Source organism: Chelonoidis abingdonii, chromosome 3, assembly GCF_003597395.2.
Source record: "Chelonoidis abingdonii isolate Lonesome George chromosome 3, CheloAbing_2.0, whole genome shotgun sequence".
Classification (NCBI taxonomy): domain Eukaryota; kingdom Metazoa; phylum Chordata; order Testudines; family Testudinidae; genus Chelonoidis; species Chelonoidis abingdonii.
Window position 1 is genome coordinate 164,871,181 of NC_133771.1, and position 20,490 is coordinate 164,891,670.

Consider the following 20,490-nt stretch of genomic DNA (forward strand, 5'->3'; position numbering starts at 1 on the left):
GTACTCCTCCCCGATGAGAGGAGTAGCGCTAAAATCGGTATTACCATATCGGATTAGGGTTAGTGTGGCCACAAATCAATGGTATTGGCCTCTGCGCGGTATCCCACAGTGCACCACTGTGACCGCTCTGGACAGCTATCTGAACTCGGATGCACTGGCCAGGTAGACAGGAAAAGCCCTGCGAACTTTTGAATTTCATTTCCTGTTTGCCCAGCATGGAGAACTGATCAGCACAGGTGACCACGCAGAGCTCATCAGCACAGGTAACTATGCAGTCTGAGAATCGAAAAAGAGCTCCAGCATGGACCACCGCACGGGAGGTACTGGATCTGATCGCTATATGGGGAGAGGATTCGTGCTAACAGAACTCCGTTCCAAAAGACGAAATGAAAAAATATTTGAAAAAATTTCCAAGGCTATGATGGAAAAAGGCCACACCAGGGACTCAGTGCAGTGCAGAGTGAAAGTTAAGGAGCTCAGACAAGCCTACCAGAAAACCAAAGAAGCAAACGGAAGGTCGGGGCAGGGCCGAAAACATGCCGCTTCTACGCTGAGCTGCATGCAATTTTAGGGGGCTGCGCCACCACTACCCACCCCTGTCCGTGGATTCCGAGGTGGGGGTTGTAATCTCAACCATGGCTGAGGATTCTGCGGAGGGGGAAGGAAAGAGGAGGAGGAAGAGGAGGACGACCTTGCAGAGAGCACACAGCACTCCGTTAGCCCCAACAGCCAGGAGCTTTTTTCTCACCCAGACGGAATTACCCCCCAGCCCTCCCAAGCCACTAGCCCAGACAGTGAAGCCATGGAAGCGACCTCTGGTGAGTGTACCTTTGTAAATATAAAACATGGTTTAAAAGCAAGCGTTTTTTAATGATTGATTTGCCATGAGGGCTTGGGATGCATTCGCGGCCAGTAAAGTTACTGGAAAAGTTTGTTAACATGTCTGGGGATGGAGCGGAAATCCTCCAGGACATCTCCATGAAGCGCTCCTGGAGGTACTCCAAAAGCCTTTGCAGAAGGTTTCTGGGCAAGGCAGCCTTGTTCCGTCCACCATGGTAGGACACTTTACCACGCCATGCATGTAGCAAGTAATCGGGTATCATTGCATGACAAAGCATAGCTAGCTGCGTATGGTCCCGGTGATTGCTGGCATTCAAGAAACATCCGTTCTTTATCTCCGCTGTGTTATCCTCAGCAGAGTGATATCGTTCATGGTAACCTGGTTGAAATTCAGGAATTTAATTAAGGGGACAGAGATGGCCATTTTCCTACTGGGGCTGTTGCTTAAAAGAAATCCTTCCTTGCACATGTAGCCAAGCGGGGGGAGGGGAGGAAGGATAGCGCTGAGCTTTTTTGCGTTTGGCTAGCAGGAATCTCTTCCCAGCTACCAGCCACGCGGTGGGGGGGGGAAGGGGGTGATTAGCAGTGATCTTCCATGATACCAGCCATGCGGTGGGGGAGGGGTAAAGCAATCATCCTAGAGAATTGGATCGGGAGGGGGGGGTGGCTTCTGCTGCTGCATGTTAAAGGAAAGGAAAGAAGCATCAGAGGGCACTGTGTATATGAAAGGCTGGAGAAGCCGAAAGACAATGGCTTACCATGGCCGCATGCAAGCTGAATTCTGATGCCCGGACCTGCGTCTGTGAGATCTGTAACACCAGAGCCGCAGGCACTCAATATTAAGATGCAAAATGCGACCTTGTAGTGAAATCACATGTGCTATGTAAGGTGAATAGTGTTGTTCACTGTGAAAGAGTATAACCATTGTTCTGTAAAATGTATCTTTTTAAATACTTCTCTCCTTTTTTCCCTCCCTCATGCAGCTGCAATTTTTCAAGCCTCCCTACTCCATCCCGAAGGCTATCTCAGATAAGGCGGAGGAAAAAGAAGACGCGAGACGAAATGTTCTTGAAATCATGGAAGTAACCCGCAATGAAAGAGCTCATCTGAATGAGTGGAAGGACGTGGTATCAAAGTACAGGAAAGATGCCAGTGAACGTGAGGACAGGAGGGACCAACGTGAGGATAGGAGGGACGAAGTGAGGATAGGAGAGACGCTCGAGATGAGAGGTGGCGGCAGGAAGATCAGAGGTGTAGGCAGGAAGATCAGCGGTGGCGGGATGCAACGCTGGAGCTGCTGCGTGATCAAACTGATATCCTCCGACGTCTGGTGGAGTCTTCAGGAAGAGCAGCAGGGTCACAGAGTGCTGCTGCAGCCCCTGTGTAACCACCCTCACCACTCACCATGTTCCATATCTTCCTCACCCAGACGTGTAAGAACGCGTGGGGGAAGGCTTCGTGCACCTGCCCACTCCACCCCCGTGGACAGTCCAACCAAAAGGCTGTCATTACATTGAAATGTGTTTAATGGCCTTTTCCTTCCCTCCTATCCTCCTCCCAAACCACACCCGGGATACCTTGTCAGTTCTCTCCCTTTTTATAATGACTTTTAAATAAATGAATACATGTTTTTAAACGATAGTGACTTTATTTCCTTAAGCAAGCTGTAATCGAAGGGAGGGTGGGTTGCTTACAGGGAATGAGTCAATCAAGGGGGGGGTTCATCAAGGGGAAACAAACACAGCAGTCACACGTACCCTGGCCCGTGATGAAACTCGTTTTCAAAGCTTCTCTGATGCGCACCGCTTCCTGGTGTGCTCTTCTAATCGCCCTGGTGTCTGGCTGCGCGTAATCAGCGGCCAGGTGATTTGCCTCAGCCTCCCACCCCGCCATAAAGGTCTCCCCTTACTCTCACAGAGATTGTGGAGCACACAGCAAGCAGCAATAACAAAGGGGACATTGGTTTGGCTGAGGTCTGAGCGAGTCAGTAATGTGCGCCAGCTGCCTTTAAACGGCCAAATGCACATTCTACCACCATTCTGCACTTGCTCAGCCTGTAGTTGAACAGCTCCTGACCACTGTCCAGGCTGCCTGTGTATGGCTTCATGAGCCATGGCATCAAGGGGTAGGCTGGGTCACCCAGGATAACTATAGGCATTTCAACATCCCCAACTGTTATTTTCTGGTCTGGGAAGTAATTCCCTTGCTGCAGCAGTTTAAACAGAGCAGTGCTTCTGAAGACGCGAGCGTCATGAACCTTCCTGGCCATCCCACGTGGATGTTGGTGAAACGTCCCTTGTGATCCACCAGTGCTTGCAGCACCATTGAAAAGTACCCCTTGCGGTTTATGTACTGGGTGCCCTGGTGCTCCGGTGCCAAGATAGGGATATGGGTTCCATCTATCACCCCCCACAGTTAGGGAATCCCATTGCAGCAAAGCCATCCACTATGACCTGCACGTTTCCCAGAGTCACAACCTTTCGTAGCAGCAGCTTAATGATTGCTTTGGCTACTTGCATCACAGCAGCCCCCACAGTAGATTTTCCCACTCCAAATTGATTCCCGACTGACCGGTAGCTGTCTGGCGTTGCAAGCTTCCAGAGGGCTATTGCCACTCGCTTCTCCACTGTGAGGGCTGCTCTCATCTTGGTATTATGGCGTTTCAGGGCAGGGGAAAGCAAGTCACAAAGTTCCATGAAAGTGCCCTTACGCATGCGAAAGTTTCGCAGCCACTGCAAATCGTCCCACACCTGCAAAACTATGCTGGTCCCACCAGTCTGTGCTTGTTTCCCAGGCCCAAAATCGGCGTTCAATGGCTAGAACCTGCCCCATTACCAGCAGGATCTCCAAAGTGCAGGGCCCGCGGTTTGAGAGAATTCTGTGTCCATGTCCTCATCACTCTCGTCACCGCTGCTGCCGTAGCCTGCCTCCTCCTCGCCTGGCTTTGCAGGTCCTGGTTCAGCATAGACTGCACGAGAATGCGAGGTGTTTACAACGTCCACGATTGCGGTCTTGATCTGAGCAGGGTCCATGCTTGCTGTGCTATGGCGTTTGCACAGTTCACCCAGGAAAAAAGGCGAAATGGTTGTCTGCTGCTTTCACAAAGGAGGGGTGAGGCTGTACCCCAGAACCACCCGCGACAATGATTTTTTGCCCCATCAGGCACTGGGCTCTCAGCTCTCAACCCAGAATTCCAAGGGGTGGAGGAGACTGCGGGAACTATGGGATAGCTACCCACAGTGCAACGCTCCAGAAATCAACGCTAGCCTCGGACCATGGACGCACACCATCGAATTAATGTGGTTAGTGTGGCCGTGTGCACTCGACTTAATACAATCTGTTTTACAAAACCGGTTTATGTAAAATCGGAATTATCCCGTAGTGTAGACGTACCCTTAGAGACATTACGCTGAGAAGGATCTAGAACAGTGGCTCTTAAGCTTTATTGGTTCGCATGCCACCTTATTAAAAACATTGCTGTGAAGTGAAAGGACGGACCACGAAGCTCATATGCTAGTTTAAGAACTCTCTGGTCTACAGCCTGGTTCTCTCCCCACTTAAAAACAAAAACTGTTAAATCCATGTAGATCTCATTCCAAGACCTGACCAAAAAAAACTGGAGACTTCACATTTCCAGTCCATTCCCATGAAAATAGCCACCTAGATTTATTTGTTTAGCATCTGCATATTCACTGAGCTAGGAGATAAAGTAGCCTATTGAGTGCAAGTTTTAAGAAAGTAAGTGATACCTGTCTTACGGTAAGACCATTTTATTTAAAAAAAAATCAGATCAATTCAGGAGCTCGTCTGCTGCTTCTCATGGTAAATATTGAAAGGGCAAGGTGGGAGGGGGACACTATAGAAACAACTGATGTAAAGCAATACTCTGGTGTAGATTATTTTTACAAATCTATTGCTTTCTTTACAATGGGGGCAGAAAGCTAAAGGCCAAAAATTCCACAGGAATAACTTACAGGGGAAGGGTACTTAATATTAAATTACAAGCTCTTTCAATAAAAGATTTGGGGGAAAATAGTCTAACAAATCATTCCAGGATTCACTGCACATCAATTCTTTAGGGGTGTAACAGTTGTAACTAGCACTTTGGAAGGATGCTAGAATCTAAGAACGGTCTAACATTACATGCTTCAATACTGACTGCAAGAAAAACATGGCAAGTTTAGGTTTGGGTATCAGCCTTCCTTCCATTCTGAATGCTCTTGCTTTGGTCGATTTAAAGCTTTGCTTTATTAGCTTTAAATAAAAATGTTAAATTCTTTGAGAAAACGTTTTGCAGTTTATAGTCAGTTGGTGCCTTGTTGTTCCGTTCTCCCCAACCCTATTAAAAACATATGTACTAATATCCCATATCAACACATTTAGACTTATTTTTCTGATGTGCGTGGGGGGGAAATTAAGTCCAGCCACTCCTTTACCTACCAATACTTGAGTTCAAGTTATAGGAAAAATACCCAACATCATTGCCAGCTACAGAAAATTGGATTAATCTAACCAGTTTAGGTGTTATCAGCTGACGTATATAAACTGGAAATCCAAATATAGGTAGGGCCCTACTACCAAATTCACGGTCCATTCTGGTCAATTTCATGGTCATGGGATTTTTAAAATCATTAATTCATTATTTCAGTTATATAATTCTGAAATTTCACTGTGCTGTAATTGTAGGGGTCCCTCCTGACCTAAAAAGAAGTTGGTGGGGGATCACAAGGTTTTTCTAAGTGTGGTTGTGGTACCCTTACTTCTGTGCTGCTGCTGGCAACAGAGCTGCCGCTCTCCAGCTGCCGACTGGGATCCTAAGCTCTGAAGGTGGAGCCAACTCCGACAGCAGCACAGAAGGATAGCATGGTATGGTATTGCCACCCTTACTTCTGCACTGCTACTGGCAGCGCACAGCCTTCAGAGCTGGGCACCCAGCCAACAGCCGCTGCTCTCTGGCCAGCCAGCTCTGAAGTCAGCACAGAAGTCAGGGTAGCAATACCATGACCCTTTTAAAATAACCTTGTGACCCCCTTGCAACTCCCTTTTAGATCAGGACCAGCATTTCTCAAATTGGGGGTATTCCTCGTGAAATCTGTATAGTATAGGGTTAAAGCACACAAAAGACCAGATTTCATGGTCTGTGATGCGTTCTTCACGGACGAGAATTTGGTAAGGCCCTAACTATATGACATTGCAGGCAGTTAATGTTTGCATATAGGCTGTGTGTGTTAAAGTGAGTTTACCAGCCTTATGTGCAGAGAGGACAGGCTTGAAATCTCAATTCACTTAAACAATCTTTGCTGCTCACCTTTAACAGTTCTATTGGTTTGGTTCTTGTAAGACAGTCAATCAAATATTTGGTTCACAGATTTGGACAGGTTTAGCATCAAACAATCTGCTCTAACTACACTGTATGGCATTACTTTTCCTCGACAAGCTACTCCATTAAGAGAGGCTTTACTCTTAACAATGCTGGCAGATAGTATTCATTACTACTAGAGCTGGACAAGTTATGAACATGATTTATTGAATAAGTTTTGGCTCTCTCTCTTTAGGAACTGCTAAAACAGATCATGAATCTCTATTGTTTCAAGGTATCTGCAGAGGATGAAACTCACCCTTGCATAAAGCCTCTGTGCCAGGAAGTCCTTTTCTGAGGGACTCAGAGGCACACAGGTTTTGTAGGGATTCTGCACGGGGAGAATTTCACTCAGATTATTACCTGTAAATGAGTTACAGAGCAGAAATTAATTAGATATTAGGGCTGTTGACTAAAAACGAGTAATGTGGTATGCTGTTCTTCAGCTGGATGATAAGAATTCTTAAAGTCAAGTTTCCAATGAAGTTAACCACTACTGTGAATTCAAAAATTACAAATTAATCAAGTCTTACAGAGGAAGTTTGGAACATTCATTTAAAATAAACAGAGAGGCACAATCAAGGAGAGTTTAAAAAGTATTCCAATATGAGCATTTGCAGTACCTACCCAGCTTGATTCACTACTTGCATGAGAGATCAAAACTAAATGATGACTTATCATGCAGGTACTATATTATGATTTTGAACAGGGAGTAGGAATTACAAGCAATGGTGCATATGCTGAGTTCTCAACCAAGGCAAAGAACTTTGTTTAAAAAAAAAAGGCAAAACAAAACAAACATTACCTAGTTCAGAATGAGATGGGCAGTGTGGGGAGGGTGTGCAGGGGAAGACATGAGTAAAAAAAAAATACATTTTGCCTTGGTTTGCCCTAGGTTCTTTTGATTATGTTCTGCATGGACTGAAGGTTTACTTCCAGACTCTGCATAAATGAACAGTTTTTACTGGAAGGAAAAAAAAAAAAAAAAAAGTCAGATTACCAACAATATTTTTTTAATATATAGTGAAATGTAGAACTCTTACCCAGTGACTTTCTTCTTGGTTTCCATACTGCTTCCACATCCTAGTCTCTTTACCTATTTAATACACTTATCAAAAAGTGTTGCTTAACCCTGAAGTGATTAGAGGCTCGAAACTCTAACTTTATTTTCTTTTAATAAAGCAGCTACTTCACAGTTAATGTGAGGACACACTTTTATGGAACCAAGCTAATGTTAAAACAATGCTGAAAATGTTACCTTAATACTCCAGTATTAAGACTGGAGCAGGAAGAGGAATCGGTAGAAAAGTTGTCCAAAAAAGCTATACACTGAACACTTGTATCTAGGATGATCCAAGTAGAAGGTTTAAAAAACAATACTAAAAGCAGGTGTCGTTTAATGTATTTTAATAGCAAACTTACAGGAACAGCACAGAAGACAGACAACATTAAAAACATGTACTTGCATGTAGGACAACTCAGTTAGAAAAGTATAGCGAATGGATGGAATCTACTGTATGATAAAAATGCTACAAACACCATTTAATTGCCATCGATAAGAAATTTACTTGTTTTAAAAAAATCCAAATGCTGGCATTGTCCAGAAAAATTTGACAGGTTTATTTATAATTGATATAAAGTTGAATTGCTGAAACTTGTTCACTGAAACATTTTTGACTGCATTAATGCTTTACGTCTCCGCATTTATATTAAAAATCCACACACAAATGAAAATGGAAAAAAACTTGCCAATACCCAATTCTGTCCCCTATGTTTCCATTTGCAGCCATATACTTAGGTACCTTTTAACCCCATGGAAAAAAAATATCTAACGTTCATTACTACCAATAACAGGAAGAAGAGATTTGTATTGAGAAGGACAAACCCACCACAGTGGAGTTTAAGCACGCTCTCCACGTATGCGGCGTGCTAGCTGGATATCTTTTGGCATGATTGTGACACGTTTGGCATGGATAGCACAGAGGTTGGTATCTTCAAACAGGCCAACCAGGTAGGCTTCACTTGCCTCCTATTACAGAAGAAATAAAGAGTTAAAGACTTTTTACACACGTAGCACCTAAAAGAACACAGAAGTCCATGACAGAATCTCAAGTAATCGTAATAATCAGAAGTCTAGGGACGTATCTATTAAAGATACCAACAGTTCAGTATTTTCAATAGTGTGGCAGTCTCTCTCACTGCTTCCCTACAAACAGCCAACCTGTATTACTTTTACTTCCATAGATAATGATTTTTCTATACCTTCAGTCAAATAAAAGTTTGGTATACCACTGCTATTTAGCTGATATTCTCTGGAAGATGATAACAGAGATACTTAGACCAAAACGTAAGATATGGGGAAATATTATAGCTACAACAGTACTCCTACAATTGAATAAAGAAATATTTAATCATTTTAAAATACTTTGATGAGGAACTTGAAGCTCATTATTATGACACTAAACTCAGTAGAACAGCTTACACTGTGAAGCGAGCAAGAGTCTGAATTCTAACATCAAGTAACCTTCAAGTTAGCTTCTAAAATACACAATACAGAAACAGGTACAAAGCCCATACCGATGTTCTGCAGTTTCTATACCTATAAAGCAAATTTGGAAGACTGCTTAAAGTTTTTACACAGTATATAGATTGATGCTGAACTTTCTTTTGACCTGTACATGTGAATGGAATAATAGGATAACTGTAGCATTAAAAGGTATGTCTCGATGAGCAAAAGGTGTGTCTAGGCTCCCACATCTTAAACTTGACTTGCTAATTCATGTGAAAACTACCAACTACCTTTCTCCACTAGGATTTTTCCTGGAATTGGTTATTTTGAGTTCAGCACACAGCTTTTCCTACTGACAACAGGGCCAAATACACGTTAGAAGCCTAGTGTAGACCAGATACTCTGCCACTAACATATAGCGAAGTGGTCAAGTTAAAGCCTGTGGGGGAAGGGAGCGCAGTCTACAACATAGACTCAATACAAATTAGCTTGCATCTTAACAGGGCTTTTCAATCATGTTCAGGTAACTAGGATGAGCCAACAAGATTGCAGAAATAAATACACATGCCCTTTTTGCCTGGCAAGATTTACCACTAGGCTGAGCACTAGAGTAAACCAAAGGTTTCTATCCTGAAACAAAAGGGATAAGTGGGATGTGTCCAGATTAGCCTTTGAAATGTTTTAGCAACCTTGAGTTAATTTGCAATCAGTTAATTTCAGGTTAAAAAAAAAAAAACCACTAGTGTAGACAAACCCAAAAATCTTGAGAAGCTCCCACTAGGTTTTAAAACACCATTTAAGGATTTAAAAGCCTCATGGCACAATCCCTCACTTACACACATGCTTAACTTTAAGCATGTGAGCCCCACTGAAATTAGCTTTTGAAGTTAAGCATGTATGGGTCACTAACCACAGGCGTTTACTTTAAAAAATAAAGCAAAATCATTTAGAGACAAGCCACCCACTTGAAATATTTGGTCCTTCTAATTACCTGAACACAGAACTTTACCAAGACAAGTAGGCATTGCTATTTTTCACAATGAGAAGAGAAGAAAGGATGCTATAATGCAGGGGTGACCAAACTTACTGATGTCCTGAGTCACATACAACAATCTTCAGAAGCTCAAGATTTGGGGTGCATCTGTCAGGGCTTGGGGTTTCAGTCCTGTGGGGAGGGGAGGGCTCAGGGCTACAGCCCTGCAGGAGGACCCTGCCCAGGCTCAGGACTTCATCTCCACTCCTGCTGAAGTCCCAAGCCTCGGCAGGCATGCTCCATGGGGCTGAAACCCCAAGACTCACCTCTCCATTGGGCAGAAGCCAGAGGCAACACATGGGGGGAGCATGTGAGGTCATGTGTCCCCCCTCCCCCCCGATTTTTGTCAGGGTTTGCTAGCCCTGCTCTGTCACATGGTGCCGCCAGGCCCCCGCCCTGTACGGCAGCTGCTGGAGCCAGCAAGCTGGGAGCTGTGGCCATGGGGAGAGGCAGCGGGCAAACAGCAGCTGGGAGCTACAGGGAGAGCCTCCCCTTATGCTGCTGCATCTCCACGCGGCAGAGCTAACACCTGGGAGCTGCAGGGAAGGGCTGATGAGGGTGGAGGGGCCGAGGGGGGNGGTGGGAGGGTAGCATGCCTCAAGCTGTTGGAGGGCACAATTTAAATGTTTGTCCCCCCAACTCTCAGCAGGCACCAGTTGTCTCTGGCAGAAGCCCCTAGCCCCACTATGCTGCCACAGGGCAGAAGCCCTGAGCTCCCCTCCCACCCCTAGTCTGGTAGATAGAGTATGGAGGGAGACGTGGAGGGGGACACACTAACTGTAAAAGAACCGCGTGAGGCTTGCAAGCCACGGATGGCCACTCCTGCTATAATATAATTTTATTAGCAGCTTTATCCAGTTATATTATTAAGTTACAGTTGTATTAAAATTTAATTCTGAAAATTGCCAAATCATTTTTATGTGCAGCAGTAACAAAAAAATTTAACTATTCAGGATTTAAGTTGAAAGAGCAGGATCAATAAGAAGCCACCAATTTCCCAATATACTTTGTAGTACATAATTGAAATGCTGGCAAATCCGCAATTATTAATCACGGTCATACTAACTGTATTTTAGGCAAGCCCTGGTTACCTAAATATGTGCTCAGTGAAGTTTGAGTGTCTTGAAACCTTAAATTAAAAACACACACAGATTATCTACTCTCAAAGTGCTTGGCTTTCAAAGATTTAATTATTACAAAATTTAAGTGAGAGGGAAGGAATAGAAGATTTATCTCAGTTTATTATGAGAAAAGTACTATTTCTGCATTTAACGAGTTATGAGATTTTTTATGAGAGCTATTTCCAATTTTAATAATATACTTATGGCATTTTTACAAAGTTGTTTCAGTAACTAGATTTTATCAAATTATAAATGTTTCAACAACAAAAAGTTAATTACTTTGGGCAAATTGAACGCTGTAGCTTCAATTCACCTAGAATTGAATCAGTAGATGCCTACTTCTGAAGTTCACCAATTGAGTGAAATTCTGGCTAACCATAGAAACAGCCTAGCCAATTACATGACTTTATGGAACTGACCTATCACATCCTCTCTCCCATAGTAACAAAGGCAACAGCATGGCCCTATCAGCTACTGCTCTAAAGAAAATATTCTAAGTCATATTTCCATGTTTTACCAGCATATGGCTACTTATATAAAAGTTACTGCAGATTAATTTGTGTGCCTATTTACAGCAATATCCCAACAGTTTCACTCTCAGCATGATGACTTATTTCCTTGATAAACCTTTTTTCAGGTATTCAGGGTACCCTAAGAGCTAATCTGTTTAAATTATTTTTTTTAAAAAATATTAGAGGTTTCAGTTAGGGATGTTTCTTTAGTTCTTTGTGATGTTTTTAGATATTTGCATGAGGAAACACCAGGTAATTCATTTTGTTAACCAGTACTCAAACTATTAGGAATCCACACTAGCAGACGGGGACATCTTTTAACCACCTTCTGAATATGAATAAGATGCATATAAATCTAAGCAGAGTAAGTGCGTTAAGTTTCACAAGCTCATCTATAGACATCCATGCACAAAAAAATTCATTTAAATTAGGCCTGAAAATAAATCACAGTCTTCCTTTAAGTTTTACCTGCAAAGCACCAATAGCAGCGCTCTGGAAGCGCAGATCTGTTTTGAAGTCCTGAGCAATTTCACGCACCAGACGCTGGAAGGGAAGTTTGCGGATCAGAAGTTCAGTAGACTTCTGATAACGTCTGATTTCACGGAGAGCCACAGTACCCGGCCTTTTAATTAATAAAAAAAAATATTAACATTTACAAATAATTTATATCATTTTAGAGTATCATATAACCCATGCTCTTCTAATCTGAATGAGGAACGTTTTGTATATGCTTTGTTTTTACTAGAAGCATCTCGGTGTTTACAACGCAAACACATCTTGACTTACAAAGAGGGTCTGATCTCATCATTCATTTGTATATTAGCTTCACCAGGCATTCCACCTATGGATAAGCAACAAGAGTAGGCCCTCCAAAGTCTTGTCTTCAGCATGAAAAAAGGTGTACAACACATTAGCTAACGTACACTAATCAACATGTGTTAAACGAAGTGTAGACAAGGCAAGTGGTAGTGTTAACATGAGTTTTCTGGTGGGAAAGACTCCACCCAAGGATTTACCTCAACCAGCTAATTCAGAGGTGGGCAAACTTTTTGGGCTGAGGGCCACATCTGGGTGGGGAAATTGTATGCAGGGCCGGGACAGCGGGTTGGGGTGTGGGAGGGAGTGTGGGGTGTGCAGGAAGGGGCTCAGGGCAAGGGATTGGGGCATATGAGGGGGCTCAGAGAAGGGGGTTGGGGTGTAGGAGGGGTGCAGAGTGCAGGAGGGGGCTTAGGGCAGGGGTGCAGGACAGGTGTGGACTGCAGGAGGGGGCTCAAAACAGGGAGTTGGGGTGCTGGAGGGGTGCGAGGTGCAGGCATGGGGCTTGGAGCAGGGTGCAGGCAGGATTCGGGCTCCGTCCCGGCTTACCTAAAGCAGCACCCGGGTGGCAGCAGCACACACTGGGGCCAGGGCAGGCTCCCTGCATGCCTGCCCTGGCCCCGGCCCGCTTCAGGAAGCGCTGAGGCCCCTGGCGGTGGGAGGGCGGAGGGCTCTGCGTGCTCTGCCCTTGCTGCACCGCTCGGCACCTCCCCCAAAGCTCTCACTGGCCGCAGGGGGCGGTGCTGGGAGACAAGGGCAACACACAGAGCCCTCTGCCCCCTCACCAAGGGGCCGCAGGGAAGTGGTGCTGGTCGCTTCTGAGAGCGGCGCGGAGCCTGCGGCACCACAGGGGGCAATCCTGCAGCCAAATTCAAAGCCCTGAGGGGCCGGACCTAGTCCACAGGCCATAGTTTGCCTACCCCTGAGCTAATTCATGTCAAAAACAGGTCATTCCCTCCCTACTCTGTAGCTACGACCATAAAGATGGCATTGAAAAACACTATATCCTTGTTATATTTTATCCAAAGAACCTAAAATCTATTCTCATGAAACTTCCTTACACAGTGTTTTAACTAAAAATTCATGTTAATGCCATCTTTTTGCAAACACACAGTTCATTTCTGGTATGATTATTGTGTATATTTCATTTATTAGGAAAATGTTGCATTTTTTTGCCTTAAGTTACTTACTAATTTGTAGTATTAATTTCCACCTCCCTCTTCTCATCTGTATTCTCTAAATATTACTTATGGACCATGAATGCAGACTAAAACATTCTTAAAATATGCATTTGCAATGTTTCAAGATTACATTCACTGTCCCAAATGCCTTTCTGTTCCTCTTCTCAAAAGGAAACACACACACGCTTTAATAACAATGACCATCCCTCAAGATGAACAATCGTATGTTAAAACTCTTCATTGTGCAAGGATCCTTCCGGATGAAAGAGTTTATTACAACATAATTGTCAGCAAGAGATTTACCTGTAATTCTAGCCTATTTCCTCCTCTATTTAAGTCTTCATTTTAGGTTAACTGAACATAAAATTATTTGCAGAGGTTCTGCTTATACGTAGACATGCTCTGCCCTCTAACGGTAGAATATCTTAACTACATTGACAGTTCATTAAATAGCAAAATAGCTGTGAAGACAGAATTGCACCAGTTTAAGTAAATGAAGATCAGTTATGTGCATTAAAGTTTATTCCAGTCTAATTCTGTTACAATACTTAAATTAATTCGAAGCCAAATCATCAAAGTCCAGATATGTTTGGATGACATTTATTGGTTTAAGGTTAAACGTGGTCTTAATTGCATAAATATAATTTAATGTGCATAATCTATTAAATAAAATAAGCATATTATTACTACATGTAAATTTAAGCCACTGTACAAATGTTCAACATAAAACATATTATGGATTATTTAAAACTTGTTCATAACCAAGTCGTGAAATAATTAAAGCACTGTAAAAATCACCCTGATCAAGAATTAAAATGAAAACCACCAAAGTTCCCCCAATGCAAAAAGTTCTGCTCGGATAAACGTTTCCGTTTGGTTAAGGGGATGCTGCATCACAAGCTTTGTCCCTGGTAATTTCTGTACCTGTAGCGATGAGGTTTCTTGACCCCTCCAGTAGAGGGCGCACTCTTGCGAGCTGCTTTCGTAGCGAGCTGCTTCCTAGGTGCCTTACCACCAGTGGATTTACGGGCAGTTTGCTTGGTACGAGCCATCTTCCTGAAAACTTCTCTTCCTTACACCTATCGGTAAAAAATTACCACGCGATCACACACTGCAACAAACTAACCACTAGCTCAGATGTTCCGGAAATGCAGATTTACCTTTTAGACTTTAAAAATATTGTCTAACGAGAATCAAAAGATGAACAACATTGAACAACTAAAATGATCCCGGTTATACCTCTGTACAATGCAAACACCACACTTCTCACAAGAGAAACTGCGACCCTAGGTAACTGCTTGCCACATAAAGGAATCCTTCCCTTTCAACTGCTGAATTAGGAGAAAACACACTAGCCAAAAAGGACCATTGGCCTAATTTATCTAATTGCAAAAGAAATTAAATGTCTGAAGACCTCCGATTATTATTAAAATGCAGTTTCACCCAAGAGTTAACAGGAACGATGCAGCAGCAAAACCTAAATAGGTCGATTCAAACAACAGATAAGAGATTATTACTGCCCCCCGTAGCTCTCCCCCCCCGTCAGCTGAAAAGTGCTATAAATATTACCTGAAAAACATTGGGGGGCTTGCATCCAATGTATAGTCTGCACTGAGCAAAAATACCTCTTTCAAAACAGTAGAGACGGGGAAAGCAGACAAGCAGCCCCTCAATGCTTTCTGCAAAGCAACCTGCCCATTGCAATCGCTCGGCTATGCCCGCAAATTAAAAAGCAAATACACGCAAATTGGTATTTATGCTGCAAACAAAAAGAGTCTGACATAAGTTCAAGAAAGCAACAAACTTTTTTGGGGGGTTGTTTTTGGTGCTGCCTCTCTGTCTCTTTCTGTGCAATTGCTTTTCCAAGGCTGCCTCGCTCCCAAGCGCCTCTCACTGGCAAACTCATCTCCCAGACCCGAACAAAATGGAAACAATCACGAAATGCAGCCCTAGTCCTTTTGCAAAGAGGGAAAAAAATAAAATTGCAAAAAATAATGCAAAAAATACAAGGAACTCCAAACCATGTGGGTGCAGATCAAGTGGGAATGGGGGAAAAGTTTGCAATCAAAATGCAAAAAAATGCACTGGGTTGCGGTTGTTTCTTTTGCAAATTTCTTTCCTTTTTTATTGTTTTTTATGCAATAGGAAAAAAAATATGGTCGGTGACCAGAGAAAAGAGACAAGATGGTGAAGCTGAGCAACAACTGTGGGGAGCAGGGGAAGGAAGGCAGGAGAGTTACCCTGGGCTGGCAAGTGGCTCCTCTTTGCAGCTGCTTCCCAGACCTGATCCGGGGAGATGTTGGGCTCAGGAGGTAGCTAAGGGGCTGGGAAGGGTGTTGGTGGGGGTTTGGAGTGGGGGTAAGGGGGGCACAGGGGGGCAATGATCGAGCGAAGAGGGGCTGGGGGTGCTGGGGAAGGGAGCAGCTCAGGTTCCTTGGCTGAGCAGGGGAAGGTGGCGAGGAGAAGGGGGACTCCGGATGCTGCCGCTTCTCAGCAGCGGTTTCTGGCCCCCAAAAGTTTGTGCGGCGGGTTGGGGGGCGGCCATGGGGGCCCCCGCCGGCTTGCGGGGAGTCGGGGGGGAGAGCTAGGGACTTACCCCCGTCCGCTTGGGCTGAGAGCGGCTGCCGTGCAGGGAGGGAGGAAGCGAGGAGGAGCTACAGCTACTGCTGCTGGCGGCGGCGGCAGAGAGCACAATTGAAAGATGGCTGACTCGCGAGGGCCGTCCCCGCCGCCTGGCCACGCCCCCGACCGCCCCGACCACGCCCCATCCTCCGCCAAGCGGCCAATGGTGCACAATGGAGGGGAGGCTTGGCCACGCCCACTCCCCTTCCTCCCTCCCTCGTCTCTGCCCCCGCGCAACCTCTGAGTCGGGCTCTGTGTGTACAAACACAAAAGACACGCCGCGCGCGAGAGAGGGATTCCCTCTCCTCCTCCCTTTTCCCGCGAGCAGAGGGGGAGGCCAGCGGCCAGGAGGGAGCGCGAGGCTACTCCGGGGACTCTGCTGCGGCTAACGGCCGCGGGCGCAAGCCCAACAACCTGCGCGAGATCAGACCAACGGCAACCGGCCCCCAGTACCAGTCCGCCCCTCGCCTACCCCAACTGTATCGGGCCCCGCAACTCGCAACCAGACCCCACCGCTGCCCTGTGTCCACCCCACCCCATGTCCCTTCCCCCTCCGAGCTGGCTAGGGCCAGGCAGCCCCACACTCTTGTGCGGGGTGAGCTCCTGCGCCCATCCATGGCAAGGGGCCCCTCATTGCTGAACAATAAAAGTATTAGTCGTGCTCCTGGGTTACCTGTGGGGCACTGCCCCGATGGGTTCCACAGGCTCCTCTTGCTGGGACACTGCAATGTACAACAGTACAAACACTGCACGCTTGGCACTAATACAATTCATAAACGTCAAAAGTGCTTTAGGGAGCCAGATGCAGTCCCTGCCCCAAAGAACATAAGCAAAATGTCTGAGGGACTGAGAGGCTGGAACAGTGCATGTTGGGAGGTTAAAAAATGAAATTAGACATGTCTGGAAAAACTCAGCTGTAGAGCTGGTTCTCAACACCTCCAGAGTTTGAGGATGCTCAGATCTGAAGAGCTGTATCAATCCTAGGCCTGGAAAAGTATTTTAGGGAAACTGCGGGTAACTAGTTCAAACACATAAAAACAAAACCCTGTAGTGCAACCAGGTGAGACATTTAGGACCGCCTTAAAATTAATCTACAATAAAATAATTCTCTTCCCCCTCCCTGCAAAATCGGACTTTTGGGTGCATGAGACTGGGAAGTGATCACTGCTGAGAAGTTCAGCTTGGAAAATATTTGTGGGAGAAATGGGTTATAAGGAGGGATTTGAAAAGAATGGGAACGAGAGAAGGTACTTGGCAGATCAGTAGTGGGAGATTATTCCAAGGTGAAAGTGCAGTTATTGTCAGAAAAGTGACTACGTAAAAATGCCCCCCGCTCAGCCAACTGATCTGATCCCTGTGTTCATTCAAAGTTATATTTGTTGCCTTATTATTTAATGAGAACATGTATTTTACTTTACATTTTTGTTAAACCTGAGAAGCTTAAATATCTATGGGAGAGTGAACTGAATTATATTCTGACTTACCCGTCATGAACAGATTTGCTAAGTTGCAGCTGCAGGGACAAATTCTGTAGTCAGTTAGACCTGTGAAACCCAATTGTCTTCATTTGCACAGGTATATAACTAAGCTGAACCTTTACCACAGGTGATGATGCAAGAGCCAGAAAAAATAGTTTGACTCTCTGATCTTAAGATGAGTTTGTGAAGCTATTAGTTAGAAAAAATATCATTTTACTTGTAAACTCTGAAAAAATCAATAGAGAAAATAAACCTGTTATCCTCTGATACTACTTTACAATCACTTTTTAAAGTCGGACTGCACTTTAAGAGTTAGCAAGAAAGAAGGCCCAGAGTAAATAATTATAATAGTATAGAATAGGATATTAAAATAGGATATTATAAAATACAATATAAAATAATAAAGGCCAGGCACTCAGAATTAACATTATTGCTGCTACAATACTAACAGACTTCAGTGACTAGTTGGAAGAGTTAACAGCCATTAGCACAGACAATTATTAAATGAGAGGAAGTGCCCAGCCTAAAGGCCATTATTGTTGGTATTAACTGTAAAAATATTAAAATGTAAAAATAAAGTAACTATGCTTTCATGTATTGAAATGTTGCATTGGATATGAGATTCCGTTTACAATATAGGTCTTTTCTTAGCAGTTAAGGTCTGACTCTGCAGTCTTGATTAGCACAAGTAGTCCTATTAATTTCAGTGGGAATCTTCATGTAAATAAGGACTGGAGGACTGAGCCATTAGATTACAGTCCAGTGAGCAGGAGGAAGCTGCATTCCATTCTCAACATACCATTAGGTTTAATATAATTTGTATTAATAACATTAAACTATGTTTAACTCAAGTCCAACATTGCTTTGAATGATGCCCTATTCCAGCATTTTTCAAACTTCAGGTCATGACCCAGTACTGGGTTGTGGCATGTCAGGCACTGGGTTGCTCTGGTCAGCACTGCCAACCGGGATGTTGAAAGACCCATCAGTGGTGCTGCCCAGCGAAGGCAGGCTAGAGCCTACCTGTTTCGATACTGCGCTGCACCCGGGAAGTGGCCAGCAGCAGGTCCGACTTCTAGGCAGGGGGACCATAGGGCTCCAGGCGTTGCCCCCGCCCTAAGCACTGGCTCTGCACTCCCATTGGGAACTGGGGGGAGGAGGGGAGGTGCCTGCAGGCAAGTGTCATGCCTCTATCTAGGAGCCAGACCCGCTGCTGGCCGTTTCTGGGGCGCAGCGCAGTCTGTGGTACCAGGACAGGCAGGAACCTTGCCTCTGCACCCCAGCTGCACCACTGACCGGGAGCCGTTGGAGGTTAGTCTGCACCCCAACTCCATGCCCCAATCCCCTGACCCAGAACCCCTGACCTGAGCCCCTCCCATACCCAGAACCCCTTCCTGCACCCCAAACTCATCCCCAGCCCCAACCCAGAGCCTGCACCCGCAGCCCAGAGCACTGACCCCCTCCTTCACCCCAACTCTCTGACCCAGCCCTGAACCCCTCCCCCAGATCTGGAGCCCCTCCTGCACCCCAAACCCCTCATCTCCAGCCCCACCCCAGAACCTGCACCCCTGCCCAGAGCCCTGACCTCCTCCCACACCCTAATCCCCTGCCCCAGCTCTAAGCCACCTCACACATCCTGAACGCCTTACCCCCGCACCCCAACCTTCTGCCCTAGCCCTGAGCCCTTCCCACACCCCAAACCCCTCATCCCCAGATCATGGGCATCAACAATTTTCTTCAACTGGGTCCCTAGAAAAAAAGTTTGACAACAACTGCCCTATTCTGCTCTCCCAGCCAGGAGCACTGCCTTTGGTGGAAATTCCCTCAAATTCCATGATGTCATAGGGGGTGGGACAAAGCATAAATATTCTGGCTCAGCTGGCTCACTCTGTCTCCTGCTCTTGACCTAGTCACTTCTTCTGGTTCCCAAGATGCAAAACACAGTTCCTTTCCCTTCTCACATGTCCAAACCAAACCGTTCAGGAGATAGTGAATGAAAGAAACCCCTATAAGCAACCCATGAGCAAAGAATAGGAGGAAATCAAATGTGCATCTACCCATCAGTTCTTACAGCTGTGCTGCTGCCCCGTTGTTGAACTGAAACCTTACAACAATAATATCTTTAGAATCAAGCTGTACCCTCAGTTAACCATGCACATTGAAGCCAAAATTAATCACATATGAGTATTTGAGGGGAGAATCTGTCCCAAAATCTTTCAACTTTTTTTAAATTTAAATTCTTTACATTGTCATCTTCTCAATTCCTCTTTTCTTACTGATGTTTCTAATATCCTTAAAGGCAACTTGCAAAAGAAAGAAAAATGGATTTATTTATGAATATATAAAGAATATTTGAAACAATTCAAGACTTTTTTTTTTCTTGTTTGTACCTTAAAAGTACCAGGAATATCCAGTTTTACCTTCCCAATTTTTGCTGGAGGACGGGGTGCTGGAACAATTTTTATAGTGGGGTCCTGACAGCCACTGAACCAAACTATAAACCCTGTATATAATGGAAAACACTTCAAGCCAGGGGGTGCTGCGGCACCCTCCGCTCCCTTAGTTCCAGCACCTATGGGAGAAGACTTTTGAGAACCAGAGAACAGTTAATAGAGCTGAGGGTGCTACTGAGAGATCTTGTCTCTTAAGTATTTTTCAGACACTGAGTTAAACGTTAACACAGACGCAAACTAACAAATGTTGGATGCCTCACAATCAGGGTTCAGACCAGGCACAGCACAGCAGGTGTTCTAGTAGCACAAAAAGACTCAGCCTCAAGTAAAGCCGGGGGATGGATGGACAGTCTTCCCTCTACCAAAACCCAAGAAACTAGGCAGACCCTACAGCTGAACACATTTTGCATTTAGGTCACAGAAAGACCTTTTTTGAGCTTGTCATAAACAGATAGCTAAGGGTTAATGTTTCTTTTACCTGTAAAGGGTTAACAAAGGGAACCAAACACCTGACAAGAGGACCAATCAGGAAACCGGATTTTTCAAAGCTTAAGGGAGGGAATTTG

General features: G+C 44.8%; 1 protein-coding gene across 1 annotated transcript; it reads right to left on the reverse strand.

Moving 5' to 3' along the window:
• Positions 1–7,589: 7,589 nt before the first annotated feature.
• Positions 7,590–16,074, reverse strand: H3-3A (H3.3 histone A). Its single transcript, XM_032785046.1, has 4 exons — positions 15,968–16,074; positions 14,296–14,450; positions 11,843–11,996; positions 7,590–8,228 (listed from the first exon to the last, which is right to left on the reverse strand). The coding sequence occupies exons 2-4, from the start codon at positions 14,421–14,423 to the stop codon at positions 8,100–8,102; spliced, it is 411 nt and encodes a 136-aa protein (XP_032640937.1). The 5' UTR covers positions 14,424–14,450; positions 15,968–16,074; the 3' UTR covers positions 7,590–8,099.
• Between the last annotated feature and the right edge of the window lie 4,416 nt (positions 16,075–20,490).

What these genes read in the sequence shown, in the direction of transcription:
- H3-3A (XM_032785046.1), bottom strand. Translation starts at nt 14,423, where the DNA reads ATGGCTCGTACCAAGCAAACTGCCCGTAAATCCACTGGTGGTAAGGCA. An exon ending in AAGAAACCTCATCGCTACAG is followed by an intron (nt 11,997 to 14,295) that starts GTACAGAAATTA and finishes ATTAATTAAAAG; the next exon opens with GCCGGGTACTGTGGCTCTCC. An exon ending in CTGCTATTGGTGCTTTGCAG is followed by an intron (nt 8,229 to 11,842) that starts GTAAAACTTAAA and finishes CTTCTGTAATAG; the next exon opens with GAGGCAAGTGAAGCCTACCT.